Source organism: Idiotropiscis lumnitzeri, chromosome 4 (genome assembly GCF_059441095.1).
Source record: "Idiotropiscis lumnitzeri isolate Australia: NSW breed Sydney's pygmy pipehorse chromosome 4, RoL_Ilum_1.0, whole genome shotgun sequence".
Lineage (NCBI taxonomy): Eukaryota > Metazoa > Chordata > Actinopteri > Syngnathiformes > Syngnathidae > Idiotropiscis > Idiotropiscis lumnitzeri.
Genome location: NC_142394.1, coordinates 604,739 through 624,772, shown reverse-complemented (window position 1 = coordinate 624,772; position 20,034 = coordinate 604,739). Strand labels below are relative to the sequence as shown.

The 20,034-nt window shown below is 42.1% G+C and overlaps 1 protein-coding gene across 1 annotated transcript; it reads right to left on the bottom strand.

The window, feature by feature from the left end:
• Positions 1-46: 46 nt before the first annotated feature.
• Positions 47-14,787, bottom strand: LOC148337735 (uncharacterized). Its single transcript, XM_088292517.1, has 8 exons — positions 14,762-14,787; positions 14,477-14,541; positions 14,026-14,044; positions 9,775-9,814; positions 3,953-4,128; positions 3,564-3,696; positions 1,445-2,394; positions 47-110 (listed from the first exon to the last, which is right to left on the bottom strand). The coding sequence occupies exons 1-8, from the start codon at positions 14,785-14,787 to the stop codon at positions 47-49; spliced, it is 1,473 nt and encodes a 490-aa protein (XP_088148643.1).
• Between the last annotated feature and the right edge of the window lie 5,247 nt (positions 14,788-20,034).

Here is a 20,034-nt window from a genome sequence, read left to right as displayed (position 1 = left end):
TGTTTCAGGGTAAATGGGTGCATCTAATTTCCGATAATAAATTGGGTTATTTAATTGGGTATAGGCCTCCAGTGTGTATTGTTCCCGGCTCAGGACCACCACCGCACTGCCTTTATCCGCCGGTTTTATGACAATTTGGTTATTACGTTGTAATTCACGGAGAGCTGTGACTTCCCGTTGTGTTAAGTTACGTTCTTCTTGTTGTAGTTTAAAATGTATTCAATATTAAACATCTGGAAGTGGCAGTACATTTCCTATTTTTGTAACATAGTTTTTAATTTGTGTTAAATATCTTCAATACTATAAGAGCATTAACAGTGCAGCTAGACTAGATAGAAATGCTGGCTTCACCCCTCCCCCAGTTAAGTTCACACTGTATTTTTACCTCTATGTTACTAAAAAATAGTTACTAAAATAATAGTCAATCAAATTTATGCTTTTCTTGCCACTCAAGAGGTAAACAGTTTGCACGCTAGTATTATGCAAAACAGAAAGTTAACAGTAGGGACCCATATTGCTATTATTAAGGAATTATGTTAGAGTGAATTGTATGTACCTTGTCGCTTTTCATGCGCATAATGTCACCGTGAGGGACATCTCTTGACCGCAAGAAACGTTCCAAGCCCTCCTCTATGATTAGTGCCGCCTCCAACGTACTGTCGTCTCTTGAACAGCCGCGCATTCGAGGCAAGGGTAGGCAAACTGACCCGGAAGTACATAAACGCGCATTAAAAAAAAAAAACATTCACTCGAAGAAAAAACTAAACAACTTTGCGAGGGAACGCAAAGATTTTGCGAGGGAACGCAAAGTTTTTTTTTTCTCTTCCGTGTCCCCTAAGGGGCTCCGTAGGTTCCTGAGTGCTGAGAAGACGTATCCATTCGGATTCCCTGTCTTTTCTGTCCTTGTCCGTCCAATACATGTTACTCTCTAGTACAGTCACTGAAAGTGCGTTTAATCCATGCCAATAAAAGTGTCTGACCAATTTAGTGTGTGTATTTTTTTGCCGTTTTATATTGTAGCGGTGTTGGGCCATTCTTGTGTGTATGGAATTTTTTGTCTCCCCAACATATTGTGTATGGCAGGTTTTGCATATTATAAGATAAACACAGTTGGTTATGCTCGTGGTCGAATTTTGCGGGATATGAAAAATCATTTTGTTGGTCTGATTGCGTACAAATTTTAATTTGCAGAAGTAATGTGACTTTTCTTGTCCTGTCTTTTTTTGACCGAGAGGTTTTAACTTTGCTCTGACTAAAATATCTTTTAGGTTTTTGTTTTTTTCGGTAGGCCGAAATTATTTGATGTGAACTGTCAATTGGTGTGCCCTTTAGGATTTTTTTGAAATTATTTTTGAGGCGGAAATTCAGGTTAGAGTTAATGGAGGAATATGTAGTGATTAATGGGATTGCATTTTTGGTAGGGGCGAGTTTTTGGGTTTGAAACCCCTTCAGGCATGCTCTGAGGAAGGAGCGACCATATCCCCTGGAGCGAAGTGCCCCGAAAAGGATTCGCACCGCCACCCAGAAATCTTCCTCCCTTGTGCATATGCGTTTATAACTTAATAATTGTGATTTAACTATCCCCCTAAATGTGTGTTTGGGATGAAAACTGTCTTTGTGTAATAGTGCTTGTGTGTCTGTTGCCTTAAAGAATACTTTGATGTCCAATTTTTTATTTTCCATAAATTCTGGTCCCTTATATGTTGTTGTGTCCAAAAAATCAATAGTTTGTTTATTTATAGTCATCTTTATTCCAATGGAAGGGTCGTGTGTGTCCAAAATTCTGCCAAATTCTTCCAGGTCCTGCTGTGATCCCGTCCAAATTCCCCAGATGTCGTCCAGGTACCTCAGAAAATGGGTTGGTTTTTGTGGGCATTTGGGAAGAATTGTTTCTTCCCAATTGGCCATAAAAATGTTGGCGTAGGCCGGTGCAAACTTCTTCCCCATGGCTGTGCCTTTGATTTGTAAGTAGAAGTTGTTTTCGAATTCAAAATCATTTCTTGTTAAATTTATTTCTAAAAGTTTCAGTAATTCCCTGTCGGGCCGTCGGGGATTTAGGTATTTTTCAAATGTCTTTTTAATCGCCCTTAAGCCTGATGTAGTATCAATATTGGTATATAAACTGTTTATGTCTATCGTAAATAAAATTGAGTTGGTAGGTATTTGTACATTTTTGATTTTCTCAATAAAATCTCCAGTGTCCTTTATGTACGAGTCATGTCTGGTGGAGAGGGGATTCAAATAATGGTCCAAGAATTCTGCTACTTGATATGTCTCGCTGCCACAGTCGGATACAATGGGTCTGCCAGGGGGGACATTTTTTTTTCTGTTTTCTGGGTTTTTGTGGATTTTTGGTAAAATGTAGAATCTCCTCGCTTGTGGTTCGTTGATTCCCTTCAGGTAACGTTTTTGATGGCCATTGATGAATTTTTTCTCATAGAGGGTGTCTAATAGTTTGTTTATCATTGGGATTGTTTCAGGGTAAATGGGTGCATCTAATTTCCGATAATAAATTGGGTTATTTAATTGGGTATAGGCCTCCAGTGTGTATTGTTCCCGGCTCAGGACCACCACCGCACTGCCTTTATCCGCCGGTTTTATGACAATTTGGTTATTACGTTGTAATTCACGGAGAGCTGTGACTTCCCGTTGTGTTAAGTTACGTTCTTCTTGTTGTAGTTTAAAATGTTTGTGGAAAATGTGTTTGTCCTGTTCCATTACCTTTCTTATTGATTGTGGCAGTGAGTTGATGGGTGGTGTCCAGAATGAGGGCGGTCTGAATGGTAATATCTTATTTTGACCAATTGACTTAAAAAAGGAGGCCAGCATTAGTCTCCGGTGGTAATTTTGTATGTCAAATTCCAATTGTATTTTCTGTTTGCTATGAAGGCCTATTGTTGGTACAAAGTTTAGTCCCCGGTTGAGGAGACTCAATTGGTCGTTTGATAGTGCAACTGTCTTGGCTAACACTACCACATTTTTGAATATCGGAGGTGTTTTAGGTTTGGACCCTTCCACTATGGGATTAAGGGAGCTCACAAGTTTAAATGAGTCAACCAGTGATTGAGAATGGAGGTGGCTGTGGAATTAGACCAGTGGATGTGATCCGCCTCCGTTGTGAAGTTAGAGGCCTGTATAGCCGGAATATGTTTTGTCTTTGCCCTTATATATGCGTTCAGGTTCTGCAGGCATATTAGTTCCCCAACCGGCAGCTGGCAGGAAAAGTTCACCTCCGGGATCCAGACACTCGCCGAGGGGAACTGTTTTTTTGCCACACGGAGCACCGTTTGGATTTGTTTCCTTGTGGTTCCTTTTATTCTTTGGTTTCGACAATTAATTCCAAAAGACAAAATCAAATTCTTAACCAGCGTCAAAGATTTTGTTTTATACAGGATGGCTCCTGCGTGGCGGAAGTTTGCGCCAGGATAACTCTCTATTTGGACATCATGATTAAGGTAAGGTGGAATTCTTGCTAGGTTTGAGTCACCTATGATGATGTTTTCTTTTAGGGTCGTGAGGGTCCATTCAGACATTTTTTGTCTGCTCCGCATGTGTTTTCTGACTTTATGGAGGACCCCTTGTGGCCTCCCCAGATCCCCTGTGGATGTGCCAGGAGTAGACTGTGCCCGAATGGGAACCGGCAGTGGCCTTTGCCGTAACTCGGACGAGGTTGTAGGTGTTTTTTGCTCCATGGGTCTTTTTTGGGGGGGAAAAAAAGGCGATATGGGGTTGTCTCTAGCCAGCTCCCACAAGGTTTCTTGCAGGCTCAGGTCACACGGGGTCAAATCTATGAGAGGAGGCTCTTCCGGGATTGGAATATCCAAGAGAGGAGTGTCCTTTGTAGCCCCAGCCCCATTGCTTTTCCGGACCGAACGAGGAAGTCGCTGCTCTTTTGGTGGTCCTTCCCTGGGCCGGTCAGGTGACCAATCAGAGACTTGCTCAGTCACTGTACCTGTTGTTGTTGTTGTCGGCGTTTGCTTGGTGGCCGTTGGGTGTGTAGCCATTGTAGCGTTTGTAGTCTGTATAGGTGTGGGCGTGATAGCAGGTGCCCTTTGTATAGGTGTGGGTGTTGTGGCAGGTGTGTTTTCCTTTAATTGTGCGCTTTTGTCGGCACTTCTTTGGTTGTTGCTGTGGGTTTCAGCGTTAGCAGTAATCAAAGCTTGTGCATGCTCTATGACATCATCCTTGATCCTTGGGAGGTTCCTATGAGCCTACCGAGTGGTTCTCCTGCACATCAGAGACTGCCTTCCTCCCACTCTGGACCCCTACCAGTTTGCATACCGGGCTAACAGATCCACTGAGGACGCCATCGACACTGTTCTGCATGTTGTGCTGGGCCACCTGGAATAATAGCAGAGCTATGCAAGGATGCTCTTTGTGGACTACAGCTCGGCATTCAACACGATCATCCCAGACATCCTCGTCGCCAAACTGGACATTCTCGGCCTCCCTGCCCTCACACGCATCTGGATTAAGGACTTTCTGACCAACAGAACCCAGACTGTGTTGCTCGGCCCCTACACGTCCTCCACCCGCACGCTGAGCACCGGTTCCCCTCAAGGATGCGTGCTGAGCCCTCTCCTATACGCCCTCTACACCTACGACTGCAGCCCAGCCCACGGCAACAACACCATCGTCAAGTTTGCTGACGACACGACAGTGGTCGGTCTGATCTTGGAAGGTGACGGGACAGCCTACAGAGAGGAGGTAAAGAGGCTGACGGCTTGGTGCGAGGACAACAGACTGCAACTCAACACTGCAAAAACAAAGGAGATCGTCGTCGACTTCAGGAGGAACAAGACGGTACCGTCCCCCCTCTGCATCGAAGGCGTGCGTGTGGAGAGGGTCCACACGTTCAAGTTCCTGGGAGTACAGATCTCCGACGACCTTTCTTGGACTCACAACACCACAGCAGTGGTAAAGAAGGTCCACCAGCGTCTGCACTTCCTGAGAGTCCTCAGGAAATTCAACCTGGGTAGGAAGCTGCTGCTGGCCTTCTACCACTCGTCCATCGAGAGCCTGCTGACGTACTGTGTCTCCACCTGGTACAGCGGCTGCACTGAGGCGGACAGAGTGAGGCTCCAGAGGACGGTCAAAACAGCGCAAAGGATTATTGGCTGCCCTCTCCCCTCACTGTCAGACATCTACACCGCCCGGTGCCTCAGCAGGGCTCTCAACATCGTCAAAGACAATACCCACCCAAACTCCCACCTGTTCGACCTGATGCCCTCTGGCAGGCGCTACAGATGGATCAAATCGAGGACAAATAGACTGAGAAACAGTTTCTTACCGAGAGCCATCTCTATTTTGAACTCTCACACACACACGAGACCACCCTTACCTTGCAGAACAGCATCGTGATGTGTTTTTATATACCCTTCAGTATTATTTTCCATCTAATTTATATATTTGTCTGTATTATTGTTGTATTGCACTGGAGAGGGGAGCTCTCTAGTCAAGTCAAGTCAATTTTATTTGTATAGCCCTTAGTCTCAAAGGGCTTTACATAGCCACAATCGACATCCCCGATCTTAACCCCCAGGAGGGCAAGGAAAAACTCACAAAACCTCATTAGGGGAAAAGTGAGAAACCTTGAGAAGGGACCACAGATGGGGGAATCCCCCTTCCAGGATGACCAGGCTGCAATGGATGCCAACTGGGCAACATTTGACACATACAATGATGCTATGCAATAATAGATGAGATAATATAAGAGTCAATTGAATGAAGTGCTGCAGGAAGATGACTTCAGTGGAGTGGGTCCTCATCCAGGGCCGTAATATCCATGGCAGCATATCCGAAGATGAGCCTTCGATCTTGTACCGGTCAGTTGGTGTAAATTCAGTACAGCCACTTCCAAGTGAATCACCATCACCTAATTCGGGGAATTGGGAACAGAAAAGAAAGAACAGAAATAGCAAACAGGCCAACAAGTAGTTCAATGAAGTGCTGAAATATAAGGAAATCAGAAAAGGCGCTGCATGAAGACGACTTCGGCAGAGCAGGTCCCTTCCCGGTTCGTCAGTGCCGTAATCTTCAAAGCATGTCCCCATCACCTAATTCCCAAGCAGGGGAAGGAGGGGGTAGAAAAGAGAAGAAGCGGCAGTAAACAGGCCAACAAATAATTAAATTAGATGCTAAAGTATATAAATAAACTGATCAAATGTCGCGCTGCAGGAAGACGACATCACTGGAACAGGTGCATGCCCAGTTGGTCAATGCCTTAAACTTCATAGTGGGTCACCGTCACCTAATCCCCCAGCCGGGGGAAAAGGGGGCAGAAAAGAAAACAAAAGAAAAAAAAGCGGCAGTAAACGGGCCAACAAATATTTCAGCTAATCTCGTTGCACTCTTGAGTACAATGACAATAAAGGGATTTCTAATTCTAATTCTAAAATTATTATTACTACATTCCAGCAAAATGAATGGACTGATCAATACCACAATACAATACACTACAATTTAACTTTATTTATATGGCGAATTTCACAACAGCTGGAGCTGTAACAAAGCGCTTTCCATATGGTGTAATATATCTATTTCAATCCAGAGTGCTCAATCTTAAGTAATGATAAAGATAAAGATGTCCTTTATTAGTCCCACAATGGGGAAATTTGAAGTGTTACAGCAGCAAAGATATAGATCACACAGAGTCGGCGGCGTAATGTAGCCGTTAATGTATAACATTAGCAGCAGACATTCATAAAAAGCATGCAAATATACACAGTATAAACGTATCTAGTGTAAGGAAACACTCCTAATGCCTGTCCATTATACATTATATCTAGTTCTTTCTTTTTTGCAGTCTGCAGGCACGTAATCACGTCTGCCCAACCAACCACCCGCATACATACATGCCAAACCCGTGCCAAGATGCTTTTTTTTTCAGCAGCAGAAACATGTGGAAGGATGCCAGCGGCATCGTCAGTGCAAAAAATAAGTCTGGTTTTCAAGCTATTTTTGATTACCAAACGGCAAAGAGGCAAGATGTGGAATGTGTGATAAGACTTTCAAATTGAGAAATGTTCATCCAACAGTGCGTGAAGATTTGATGGAGAAACGTGCTGCACAAGCCAAGAGGAATACGAGAGAAAGCCCTAAAGGCACACTGAAGCCAAGTATCTTAGAAGCAGTGTTTACGAAAGGCAGGGCATATCCAGATAACGCAGGTGCTAATAGATAAACAGATCCCATAAGCATTAGTGGGTGATGTACAATATGAAACAATAAATATGGTGCTACAGTTTTTATATCATCTTACATAAAAACACGTTTGCATATGCTTTGTAATAGAATACTATACATTTTATTCTAAGTACAACTTTCATACAGTACCTAATAAACCCCAAAACAGTAGAAGAACAACTACACTCCCTATATTTAACACACTGAAGTATTATGGCTGTGTGAGTCTGTATTAGATTTGCTAAATGATGTTTCGATGCCGTGATGACAACTCAACCCTCATCTCTGCCACTGCGAGAATAGCCCCAATTAGTAAACTACTTGTCAGCAAGTTAGTGTTATGTCAATGCTGTTGTGTTCATCAGCTGCTTGTGTTGTATTGGAAAATTGTGCAGTGAAGCATTGGCTACAATTGAATTATTGTATGTGTGTCTAAGTATTTGCATCCTGCTTACAGTGCATTCACAGATGAGCTCGAGGCCAGCATGAATGGTTGCCTTTTTATATTTTGAAGTAGTTTCGTTCAACTGTACGGGCAGCACAGTGGCGACTGGTTAGCACGTTTGCCTCACAGTGAGTGACAGCATCAGCCGTGGGTTTGATCCTGGCTCCTACCTTCCTGTGTGAAATTTGCATGTTCTCCCCGTGCCTGCGTGGGTTTCCTCCGGGTGGTTTCCTCCCACATTCCAAAAACATGCATGGCAGGTCGATTGAACACTCTAAATTGCCCCGAGGTATGAGTGTGAGGGCGCATGGTTGTTTGTCTATGTGTGCCCTGTGATTGGCTGGCAACCAGTTCAGGGTGTACCCTGCCTACTGCCCGAAGACAGCTGGGATAGGCTCCAGCACCCCCGTGACCCGAGTGAGGAGAAGCGGTTAAGATGATGGATGGTTCAATTGTGTGATGTGAGCACGGCGGCACTGCAGGTTTTTTCATAGCTATGTGTGTAAAAAAAAAAAAAAAGAAGAAATCACTTCCAGCATCGATAACTGATTGGTATTGCGATATTTGGCCCATATATTTCTTGATATCAAATCCAAATCCAAAATCACTGGTATTGCCCATCCTTACTGGGAACATAAGTGTTGTAGTGCTTGTGCACAGTGTGGAACCGACGACAGAACTTTATTTCTTGCCAGTAAAACTCAATGCAATGCAATGCAAAATTATAAACTAGCTCATCTCAAAGCACAGTTCAAAGCGAGTAGGTTCAGTCTGTAAGAACTTGATTTTGGAACTAGTGGATTTGAAGGCTATGCAGTATTTGGAGTGATGCCAGGAAGCTTGCTGTGCACTATGAAGGTGGCATTGCATGAAGCACTGTGCTCCCAAGCTACTTGGATGGAAAGCCATTGAGCTGCACTGTGACATCTTTGCCTGCATGATTTGGACCTAGCTGCATTTGGGGTCTACTGGATGAAATGCAAATATGTACAACATAGTATGAGGTCACTGCCCCCCAAGAGCAACCAAGTAGAAAGAAAGTTTGGGAAAGAAAAATAACATACAAGTAAGAGTTCATAAATAAACAAGATCATCACCACACTGATACTGACACTTACACTCTTGTGACTGAGCCAATAGAGAAATGTGTGTGTGTTTATATATATATATATATATATATATATATATATATATATATATTAGGGCTGGGCGATATGACCTAAAATCAATATCGCGATAAATTGGGCACTTTTACCTCAATAACGATAAATGTGCGATAGATTCCCCCTGAGGACCAAAATCTAAATAAATGCAGGAAATGCATATTAACTGCTTTTTTATTGACCAACTGGTATACATTCCTTTCAATGAAAAATAAAAGTACAAAAATCATTTGGATAAACATTCAAAATAGCTTGCTTTGTATGACTTGAACAATGTCACAAAGAACAGGAAAAAAAGGGTACCTCTCACAAAATCTTTTTATGTAAGTATATTGTGCCGAGATGCTGCAATGCCATTTGCAAAGGCCTAGATTTGTGTAAAGGTATCTTGTAAACAATTAAATAATGCCATGTGCAAAGGAGCTAGTCGCCTGTGTTATGATCCACCAGCAGTGCTGGTGGATTGAGCAGGACCCTCCAAGCGCGGACACGGGAAAATGGGTTATGCAAAGATATTTATTAATAATCAAATTGACAATCTCCAATATGCAATCGTGAATCAACCGGGGCTATCGGCTATAGCGACTATGGAACTTAACTATCGAACGAGGGATAAACAAGGGCGCTGGCGGAAAATCACACCAGGGAGCAAAGGCAGTAAGGAGGAACGAAAAGCGCTTGCAAAAGGCAAGGGAAAGAAACCAAAACGCAAATAGCTTACCGCACAAGGGTAAGAGGATTCCAATCGGGAAGCAAAGAACAGAAAACGCACCGAGCAGTAGCTGGCGGGAAAAACCCCTCAAAACACGCAGTAGCAAGAGAACTATTAACAAGAGTGCGATCAAGAGCATGGGACATGAACGTGAGCGATGTGGGATAACAATCCGACGCTGGGGAGTCAGTGTAAGTGTCTTAAATAGTGTGTGCAATCAGTGAGTGAATAGGAGTCCGAGCTGGTGGGCGCGTCCCGCAGCTGCTGACGGCCTGGCCCGAGACGATCGCTGGGGGGACGCCCCCACAGCTGTCAAAACAAAAGCACATGGCATGACAGACACGGATCGTGACAGCCTGTAAACAAAATGCTAAATAAAATGAAAAAAATGTCAATGGAATGCCAATGCCAAATAAACAAGTGTGCTTCATCAGGAAAATGTGCCGTCACGAGTACTCTGGTGCGCAGTCGCCACTTGTCGTCTATGTACCGCACAGTCAGGCTCAAACAGGGATGCATGTTGCGACTCGACCACAAGTCGGATTTGGATGCAAAATGCTCGACATGTCTCCGCTCCCGTCCCGATGTTGTCCATATGGGGAAGTGCTGTTTGCGACAAATATTTTCGTACCTCTTGTCGGCTACGTTCATGAGGCGTTTAAATCCTGTGCGCTCCACTGTAACTGGAGGAGCTCAATCTTTAGCGATGTGCTAGGCTATCACGTCCACCTCTGAGACGTTCTCTCATATGGTGTCGCCTCCGTTATGGGCTGTTGTTACTTGTCGAACCTTGCTTCTCACTTTGAACTTTTAGCACAAGCTCCAAGTGAACAGCATGGTTGTGTTGTGAGTGGTGAAAAAGAAAAGGTTGGACGCGCTGTTTCAGGTGCTTACGACGCACTTTGTAGTTCATGTTCTTTTGCTCAGACATCGTCTTTATGGAATCCAAAACATTTCCAAACGACAGATGTCGATTTTCTTTTCGGGACAAGCGCGACAGGAACAATTTCAACTAACGTTACTTCGTCTGCAGCCGTGTCAGCCGCTTCAGGATTTGAATCGCCAGCAACGAACGCGTCTTCTGTTTACATTCTTCTACAGCGCATGAGTCACGTGACTAGAAGCACTGGAGCAGTCTTAAAGACGCATGAACATCGCCGCAGACAGAAAAGACTTTTTCTTTTTTTGACACCGAATTTATCGACAAGGGCACAATTATGTCGGTCACTGTAATACATTTCGGTTTATCGCCCAGCCCTAATATATATATATATATATATATATATATATATATATATATATATATATATATATATATGGCATGGCTTTACGTGCAGCTGGTGTCTTTTCATTCCGACACCGTGCCGAGACGTGCACTTAACTCTACTCATAGTGGAAAGATTCTTGAAAAACGGGCAAAAGAAGAGAGGCCACAAAAGAGCGAGTGATGGTAGGGATGTTGCTTCAGCTTTATATTCTGCGTTGCCTAAGTCAGGCCACTCCTGCAGGCTCATGTGAGGTAGGGAGGGATCCTCGTGGACACACCTACCCAGTTGGATTTTTCAGAAATAAATAAAAAGGGGATCTAGAGTTAATCACGGCCATATTGTTGGTAATATATTTTAAAATTATACTTTGCGTATAAAAAAACTTTGAAACTTAACAAATGTTCAATCAATTGACCACGAAGGATTCAGTGGAAATGGACACATTGCAAATCAAAGCTGTAACTCTTTTCCTAATTAATGAATGCCGATAATGTACATTGTAGAACGTGATCAGACATTAAACACAACATGAAACACATTTGCTATATACAATGTAAAGGAATATCAAAATTTCATACTCATGCATTTTAAGTTCTGTTTGAATTTGTTGTGTTTGTGTACAACGGATAAAGGCCCCTTTTCAGTTGCAGAGTGTCACGGGACGTAGGAATTCTGGTGTGGAATGTTCCTTCCTCTCCTTCGCCACAACTTAATGTTTCCTGTTAGACACACCAGTCTCACTCTTGACGATAAGGAACAAAGTTTCTTGAGGATTGTAAAGGTGTTCAGCTGACAAGAGTCTATTATTGTTACTAATTTTTATTATAAAAAATAGATATTTTGAATGCAAACATATCATTTCTTGAACAATGTTGCATTTAGTTGACCTTATCAGGAGTGATAAATTCATAATGTTCCCGCACAGGAGACGTTTTTTCTTTTCCGAGCTGATTCCATCCTCTTAAGATCTAGATTTTGTCTTTGAATTATCCAAGTTTTCCAAATGCTTAAATCACTTTCCACAAAACTATGATTTTTAATGTATAAGCCTGAGGGGTTTATATTTGTATGTATTGATTCGAACCACTTCCCAAATCAGTCAGGTGGTACGGTCGGCGACAGAGCTTCATACGTCATTATTTCCGGAACCTCCCTCTAAATGAAGCAAGCCCCGATACATGCTTCATGGCAACGACTCCTCCCCTACTCGGCACACGCTCCGAAGCCTCAATACGGAAGATAACATCGCTAGTATTTTGTTTATACAAGTATTTTGTTTGCCTTTTTACTTGAAATAAAATGAAGTCCACTCTACAATTCTGCTTACCTGCATTTGGGTTCTCCTCCAAGCCAAATCGTGACACGTTACTGCTGCTTTGCATTGTATTGATCTATATTCGTGGCGTAGAAGTATTTATTACAAATATTTATCGAGATTATGACTTAACATTAGCATAGATGGGCTATAACGCATTCCAACCAAATACCTCAGAGAAAATATAGAGCGGGTAACACATTATTTTTCTGCAAAAATGTTTGTAAGTTTCTGATAGTGAACTCTGCAGTAAAAAACGATTTGTGACTTGCTTCAGTGCTGACATCTATGGGAACATATTCATGTGTTCTATGTTTGGGGTTGATTTCAAGTGCTGCAAGAAAATCAGTTTGACAGTTGGATGGTAACTTAGCTCGAGGCAAAGACAGCTGAGGAGAAAGAATCCTGGACTAAAATGAGAAAATCTGAACACATGAATGATTTCAGGAAGCAAGAAATATAGGGATGATTTTGAGAAAGAAACTGTGAAGGCCAGAAAAGGGGAAGGAAAGAAGGTGAGATGTCAGCTGGATAGACAGCAACAGATACGTCGCTGTGTGGAAGAACATTGCATAATAACGCAGAAGTGGAATCCCTCCCTGAGAATACTAATAAGACCTCTGTTAAAAGACACGCCGCTCTGTGAAGAGATGGGGCATTAGGATGAGTGAGATTGGCACACTGAATAATATAAGAGTAACAGCACAAGGTCTTTTCTTGCAAGGATACAAAGCTGTAAAGGAAATGTCGAAGAATGTAATCACTTGCTCATTTGGTTTTCATGACATGATGTCACTGTGGTTGGAGGAGTACAAGAAAGTCTAAAAGTAAGGAGCCAAACTGGATTTTTTTTGTACCACAGCAGCAATATTAACACCAAAAATCTCTAGTGATGAAAGATGTTTGAATAAGCAACAATGAAGATTAACATGCGTAAGACCTGCTCTCATGGGACTCGAGCTGGGAAAAACAAGAGGAAAGTTTCAAGAGGAGCAATTATTTAAATATATTTTAAGATAGAGAAACAAAATGGACATACGGCAACATAAGTGGCACTGGGGCTGGGTGAAAAAGTCGACCAACTGGGTGGTGTCGACCACAAACATCATTCTAAACAAAAATGTATGCCTTAAAACTGTTTAAAATTGTCCATGGGTGTTAATGCCTGTCAAGTTAACTTAGCATAGCTTGCTGTCAAAGTCGCATCGTTAAGCACCGAACAGTGAGTATGATTGAAAAGTGGCATTATTATGGTGGGAAATGTGAACAAAAAAAAATTAAAAAGTAAAGAGCGGGTGAGCGTGACACTCGCGGCTTGAACTTTTGTTGTATTTCATTGAATTTTTGTAAAAATAAATTCTCGCTTCCACTGTAGGCCCCTCACATAATCAATGGAATCATCGATAGGTTAATCATTTCTAAAAAGATTAGTTTTTGACAGCCCTAATTGTAAATGTTAGGTTTTTGTGAATGCTATACGCTTGATCTGTTGGTACGAGGCATATACAGGTCTGTCACGCAGCTCACCGTCACCCTCAAGAGTCTTGCATCAGTCCATCAAGTTATCGGTTTCATGAACGTTGAGTGTTAAATAAAAAATACAAACTTTGGATAAAACCTGCCTAAAACCTAATCCTCGTTCGACCTGTTGCAAACTATTCAAAAAAAGAAATCCAACTTTTTGCAATGGGAGAGTCAGCTCTCTTGAGTAATGTGAAAGATTTGCCGCAGACATTACTCGCCCTTCAAGTGAACTAAAGTTAGCAAGGATGCTAACCTTTTGGTACATGCTAGAGATGTCGCTCAGCGCTAGATTACGGACAGTTAAAAATTTCACTGCACACCACTTCTCAAAACTGTCATGAGCCGTCCTGTCATGCCGTGTCTCTTTGTTATTGTTTTTCCAGCTGAGTGGGCGTTTCCCTCCAGCCACTTACCTCCTCGATTCATGCCGCCCTAGTGGAACAGACGCGCCCACCGGTTGCGCACCAGACTCACATCAACGACATGATTACCGCTCTACATAAGCCGAGGGAACGGACTCCTCAGCGTCGGAATATTGCTTCATCGCTCACGACTCATGATCCCACGTCTCGATCTCGTATCTTGTTCTCGCTCTGCATTTGCAGTTGACGCTTTGTGTTTCCTCGTTTGTATCAAGCTAAGGCTACTCTCCTTTTGTTTCTCGTTCGCTCATTTGGCTACCTCTTGCCCTTCAGCGGTAAGCAATTTATGTTCTTTGTTCCTTGCCTTTTGCAAGCGCTTTCTGTTTTGCCGTCAGTTCCTTCTTTCCTGGCGCGACCTTTCCGCCAGCGCGTTTAGTTCACTAGTTGTCGGCACCCTGATTGTACTGATTGGAAGATATATTCCATTTGTAATAATAAATACCCTTGTAAATCCACATCTTGCTGTGTTTGCGATTTTGGGGTCCACCTCGCAACTCCCAGCGTTCGCTGGGAGGCGCGCACAACAAAAACGATTCACAAAAAGTGGATATACAGGTTAATTACGTCCCCTCATTCATCTAGCGGAAGAACACTTTATTTATTTGCCTGTTACTCTACGTCCTAGGTGTCAAATGCCTGTACTGATTAAATTTGAATCAGGTGTGTTGCAGCCGGGCGAGATGGAAAACATGCAGGAACTTGGCCCTCCAGGGCCAGAGTTTGATACCTGTGCTCTACGTGGTTGGTGTACATGAATTGACAAAAGATTAATAAATGAAAATAATATATAAGGCATGGTGGGCGACTGGTTAGCACGATGGCCTCACAGTGCAGCGGTAGTGTGTTTGATTCCGGATCCGGCCTTCCTGTGTGGAGTTTGTTCTCCCCGTGCCTGTGTGAGTTTCCTCCAGGTAATCCGGTTTCCTCCCACTTTCCTAAAACATGCATGGCAGGTTGATTGGACACTCTAAATTACCCCTTGGTATGAGTGTGAGCATGGATGGTTGTTTGTCTATGTGTGCCCTGCGATTGGCTGGCAACCAGTTCAGGGTGTACCGAAGGCAGCTGGCACAGGCTCTAGCTTGAATTTTTTTTAAGTTTTCCCTGTTTTTCCGACAGACAACTTTCGGAGATCAACATGGCTATGATTCACATTGGTTTGCGCCTTTTGGAGGGTACTGGAGAAACTGGAAAATTGATCTTGAAAGTGCTTGAATTTGGCCATGGAAAAGGTGTACAAACCCAGTCTGTATATGTGTTAGTATCATTCATTTGTGTTTTAATTTACTGTTGTCACTGTCATTGTTGTATTACTATTTTGTTATATGTGTTTTGTTCCAGCTGCAGCGGATTTTATATGCACGATCTAAATAAAGTTGTATTTGTATTGTAATTTTAACAAATAGTAAAAGCTAGACAACACATTTCTAAAATGATTAGTAAGAAACTAAACAATTCACGCACTCAATTTGCTGTGGCTGTCAAGCTCACAAATCCCCCCCCAAATCAAATAGGGCCAGAACTCCTCTCAACAGATCCATGCAATGTATTTGCCTGCTGCTTTAGTGAAAAAGTGCAATGTATAAGCAAAATTTCAAAAATGATGCAGCACTTAAAATTACCCATGAAAAATTAAATGACAACTATACAGATTTGGTTCAGCAGTTGAAACCATCAACTCACTGTTGTTTTGTGAAATATGTTCAAACCGAGTCTCCCCTCTAACCTGGAATCGCTGAAGCGGTCTGCTAACAAGAAATGGTACAAAATGACAGGTGCACAAGTGTCATGGAAAATTATTTGATTATAGTGATTGCTAGGATACCATCAATTTCATCCACGTCTCATTAGTTAAGTGCTTCTCAAATAGTGGGGCAAACCCCCCGTGCGGAGGGTGAGATGCTAAGGGGGACATGTGTGACCCTGGGGAACATTCTTTTTTTTCCGCTGTTCTACAATAAAGTGTAATCGCACATCCAGTAGTTGGCAATGGCACTCCCATTGCCCATTGTGTGGAGCGAGTATTAACTCAGCGGTGTAGCTTTGTTTTGCAACAAAATGCTATTATTCATAGTTGCGGCGGAGAGTGGGTGGTGGTGTGGGGGCGCAAATTGTTTTCTCCCTGCTAGGGGGGGCATAACAGAAAAAAAAAATTATTACATTAGTTTGTATTTAGTGGGCGGCACGGTGGCCGACTGGTTAGCACGATGGCCTCACAGTGAGAGACAGCATCGGGCGTGGGTTCAATCCCAGCTCCGGCCATCCTGTGTGGAGTTTGCATGTTCTCCCCGTGCCTGCGTGGGTTTCCTCCGGGTACTCCGGTTTCCTCCCGCATTCCAAAAACGTGCGTGGCAGGCCGATTGAACACTGTAAATTGCCCCTAGGTATGAGTGTGAGTGCGGATGGTTGTTCGTCTCTGTGTGCCCTGCAATTGGCTGGCAACCAGTTCAGGGTGTCCCCCGCCTACTGCCCAAAGATAGCTGGGATAGGCTCCAGCACCCCCCGCGACCCTAGTGAGGAGAAGCGGTACAGATGATGGATGGATGGATGGATAGTTTGTATTTAAAAATAAAGTCATGCCTGATAATTTTTATCCATTATTATTTTTTTCAGGTTTGAGTTATTTCAGTGACTATGATGTTTTTTAGTTTTCTATAACAGAATTTTCTCTTATGAGTAAATATATAATTTGCCCACTCGTCAGTGCTAAGATTATTTTCTAGGAGAACACGGTTAACACATTACAACACCCTTACTCGCTAAGCCATTTCCGACTGTCTTGAGGTTCAACTGGGTTTCATGGGAATAGCAGTGGAAAGAAATGCTGTACTGGCTGATTATACGAACAAAGGGAAGCATGTACAGAATGAAAAGCATTGGACCAAGTAAAGCCTCTTGAGGGACACCGCGGGTGAGTGTTGTAGACCTTGCTGGTTCCATGCTCATCTCTCTCTGCCAAAGAGAGAAAAGTCTGCAGCAAAGTTTGAGGGACCAATATTTTCCAGGAAGCACTGAAGTAGAATAAATTGATTTAAAAGCTGGGTTTTCAAAACAAGAGTCAAAAAAGAAAGGTAGAACAGCCTGTTTAAAGGGTACGTATTCAAAAGAGTTTACTTTTTTTTGTGGTAAATGTTATAGAAGGTAGATGTGCAGGCTTATTCTTTGCTTTGATTCATACACGTTTAAATTATTTTCAAGGCAACATTATTTTCTGTTTATTTGAGTTAAAAAGAACTCAATGCCCAACAATTAACTGTTCAAATTAAAGAACCGAAGTAAAATAATGTTGATGTAATAATCAGTTGTGATATGTTCAATTTTCAGGAAAATCATTGAAACGTATGCATAGTATAACAAAAAGGTTTCAGGGTACACTAGCCCAAATGTTTGGGAACCACTGTTCCAGTCTTTTATGCAACAAGTTCAGAAGCCCTTGGAATGTGGATATACTGTACCTGAATGTAATATGCAACATTCACTGTCACTGAGGAGAGCGCATTGTTCCATGATCTTTATCCTGTATGGTCAGGCAATTTTCCATACAGGTCTAATGTATGGCTGCTAAGTGAGTGTCCTGTGGAGGGCAAAGAGTCATGCACTTCCTATATTTGTTATAGAATGTGTTTGTTTGTGTTCTTCCTTATATGGTGAATGTCAGTAGTAGCCGATGGCCTGCTCGCTGTTCACTGACATTTAATAAAATTGAAGCGGAGTAGTGATGACTGACAGGCAAAGTCACAGCGCAGAAACATCTATCGGTCTTCCTCTGAAAAAATAGTACACTACGTCAATACCAAATGATAGCGTTGGACATTTCTGGACATGTCACATGACTATTTGTAAATTAGCCACTTTTGGTGAGTCTATACACTACCATTTTGTGACTGACTGACTGTTCACTTTTTGTTCCCAGAGTCAAGAAAAATGTTTTCCCATCATAAACCAGACTCTCAAAGTATGGCCAGTGGGCTAAACTTGACTCCGACAGACTCTCAGCAAAGTCTCTATGAAGTCAAAATTATTATTATTAATTTATTTCTACCCCCTACCGAATTGCTACTCTATAGAAATGCACCGACACGGTGGACCACATTTACTTACATAAACACTACGTCATGAGTGACGTATTTACTGCACATGCGGGTCACTGAGTACGCAGATGCAAGGTTGCATTTGTAATGTAACGTGAACGTTTACAGGGGTAAGAATAATTTTCTGTAATGAGGTTAAACTATTAATACACTTGAGACATTCTCCTAATTTAACTAACCCAAATAACGTGGTTGTACTAAAAGCAATGTGCAGATATGGCTCCCCGCATTTTACTCCAAGTCTCACACATGTGGAAAACGATTTTACACACTAATGTAGTGTAAAATGAAACACATCTACATTCAATATGAAGTGACCGTGCATATCAACTCATGTACGCCTAATGTTTGAAGTCAAATCCACAGGCTAAACTACACCATCTCCTCAGTCTCTCCACTTACTCACTCATGCCTTAGTTATCCACTAATGGCGGTCCTGTCCTGGCTTAATATTGCATCATCTCTGAGGCTGAAATACACTTGAATGATGGCCACTCCAATGGGACACATTGCTTTTAATGTCAGTCTGCTTATGTAACAGGGTTATTTTTGGCACATGGGTGATGGCTCAACAGCGCCCCCCTCTGATGTGGTGTTTATGAATAAATTGGGTGTGTTACAAATCAAGTACAAGTCATGTACGTCACTGCAGGTGATTTGGGGAGCGTTGCTCTTGCCTATTATCTAATTATTGACAGTATTACAACTTGGAAACAATCTAAGGAATATAGAAATTATAGGTCTTCTCAGCACAACATGCATCCTCAGCTGTGAAAAACAACAGATTAATGTACAGAAAGTATATTCATGAATATAAACCACAAACCATATACTGCCCAATGAAATACAACTATTCTGTTACTCCCTTTCTCCCCTAAATATAAAGCCATAAAGAAAGCACTGTCTGCCCTATTTAGTGCTTGTTTCAGATGTATAACTGTGCAATCTCCATTTTCATTGGTGTGACAAACATTCTAAACAATTGGGTGGTCTGAAATGTAATTTGCCCTCCTCAGCATGATAGGCCATTAGCAGGGACAGAAATCAGACTCTCTTCTCTGCATGGTCTCCAAAACACTGAAGCAATAAACATTTATTTATGAAATCTCAGCTTGAGCTCTGACTTACAAAACTACAAACTGTTTTATGTAATTGCAGCGAGTGAAATTTGGTTGTATATGCATTATAACTGTTGCTTAAACCCTGCAATACACACACAGTAAATTATCCATAAATCCACAGTATAACTGCACCAGTGTGAAACAAAAGGCTCAAACTATTCAATTTCCAACAATTTCTGCATTACTTGAGCTTGATGATACAGTTTAAAATTGTAGGCTTTGCTAATATACAACAAAGAGGAAAAAAATAGTTGACATCAATGTTGTATGAATAAAAAATAATGGGCTCATAAATATGTACGGATGTCCTAAGCAACAATAATGTTTCTGCATGTAATGTACCAGATCCCCTATATTTATTGATGGATTATTATATTATTATCATTTTGGAGAAAGTATGAAGTTACGTATTTATTTAACTACGACTAGCAACCTGACATGTTACCACTTAGCCTCAAAATGCATGATGGGACCATTTCAAACATCAATACCCAAAACATATACGAACTAGATAGCAGCAATAGTACACCATTTACAGAGGGAAATCTTTTTCCATGGTCTAATTATTGAATTTGTCAATGTTTAGTGCTAAGAGCAGAGGTGGAGGTCCCATGACTTAATTCGAATCAGACGTGTTAGGGTTCGCCGGTGGGCGAAGAGGAGGTGGACCCAAAATGCGAGGAGGCAGGGAGGTGGGTAACGTAAAGGGAATTTATTAAATGAACAAACAAGGACAGAACAACGTGGCGGGGTGCAAAATAACAAAAGGCAAACTAAACGTGACTAAA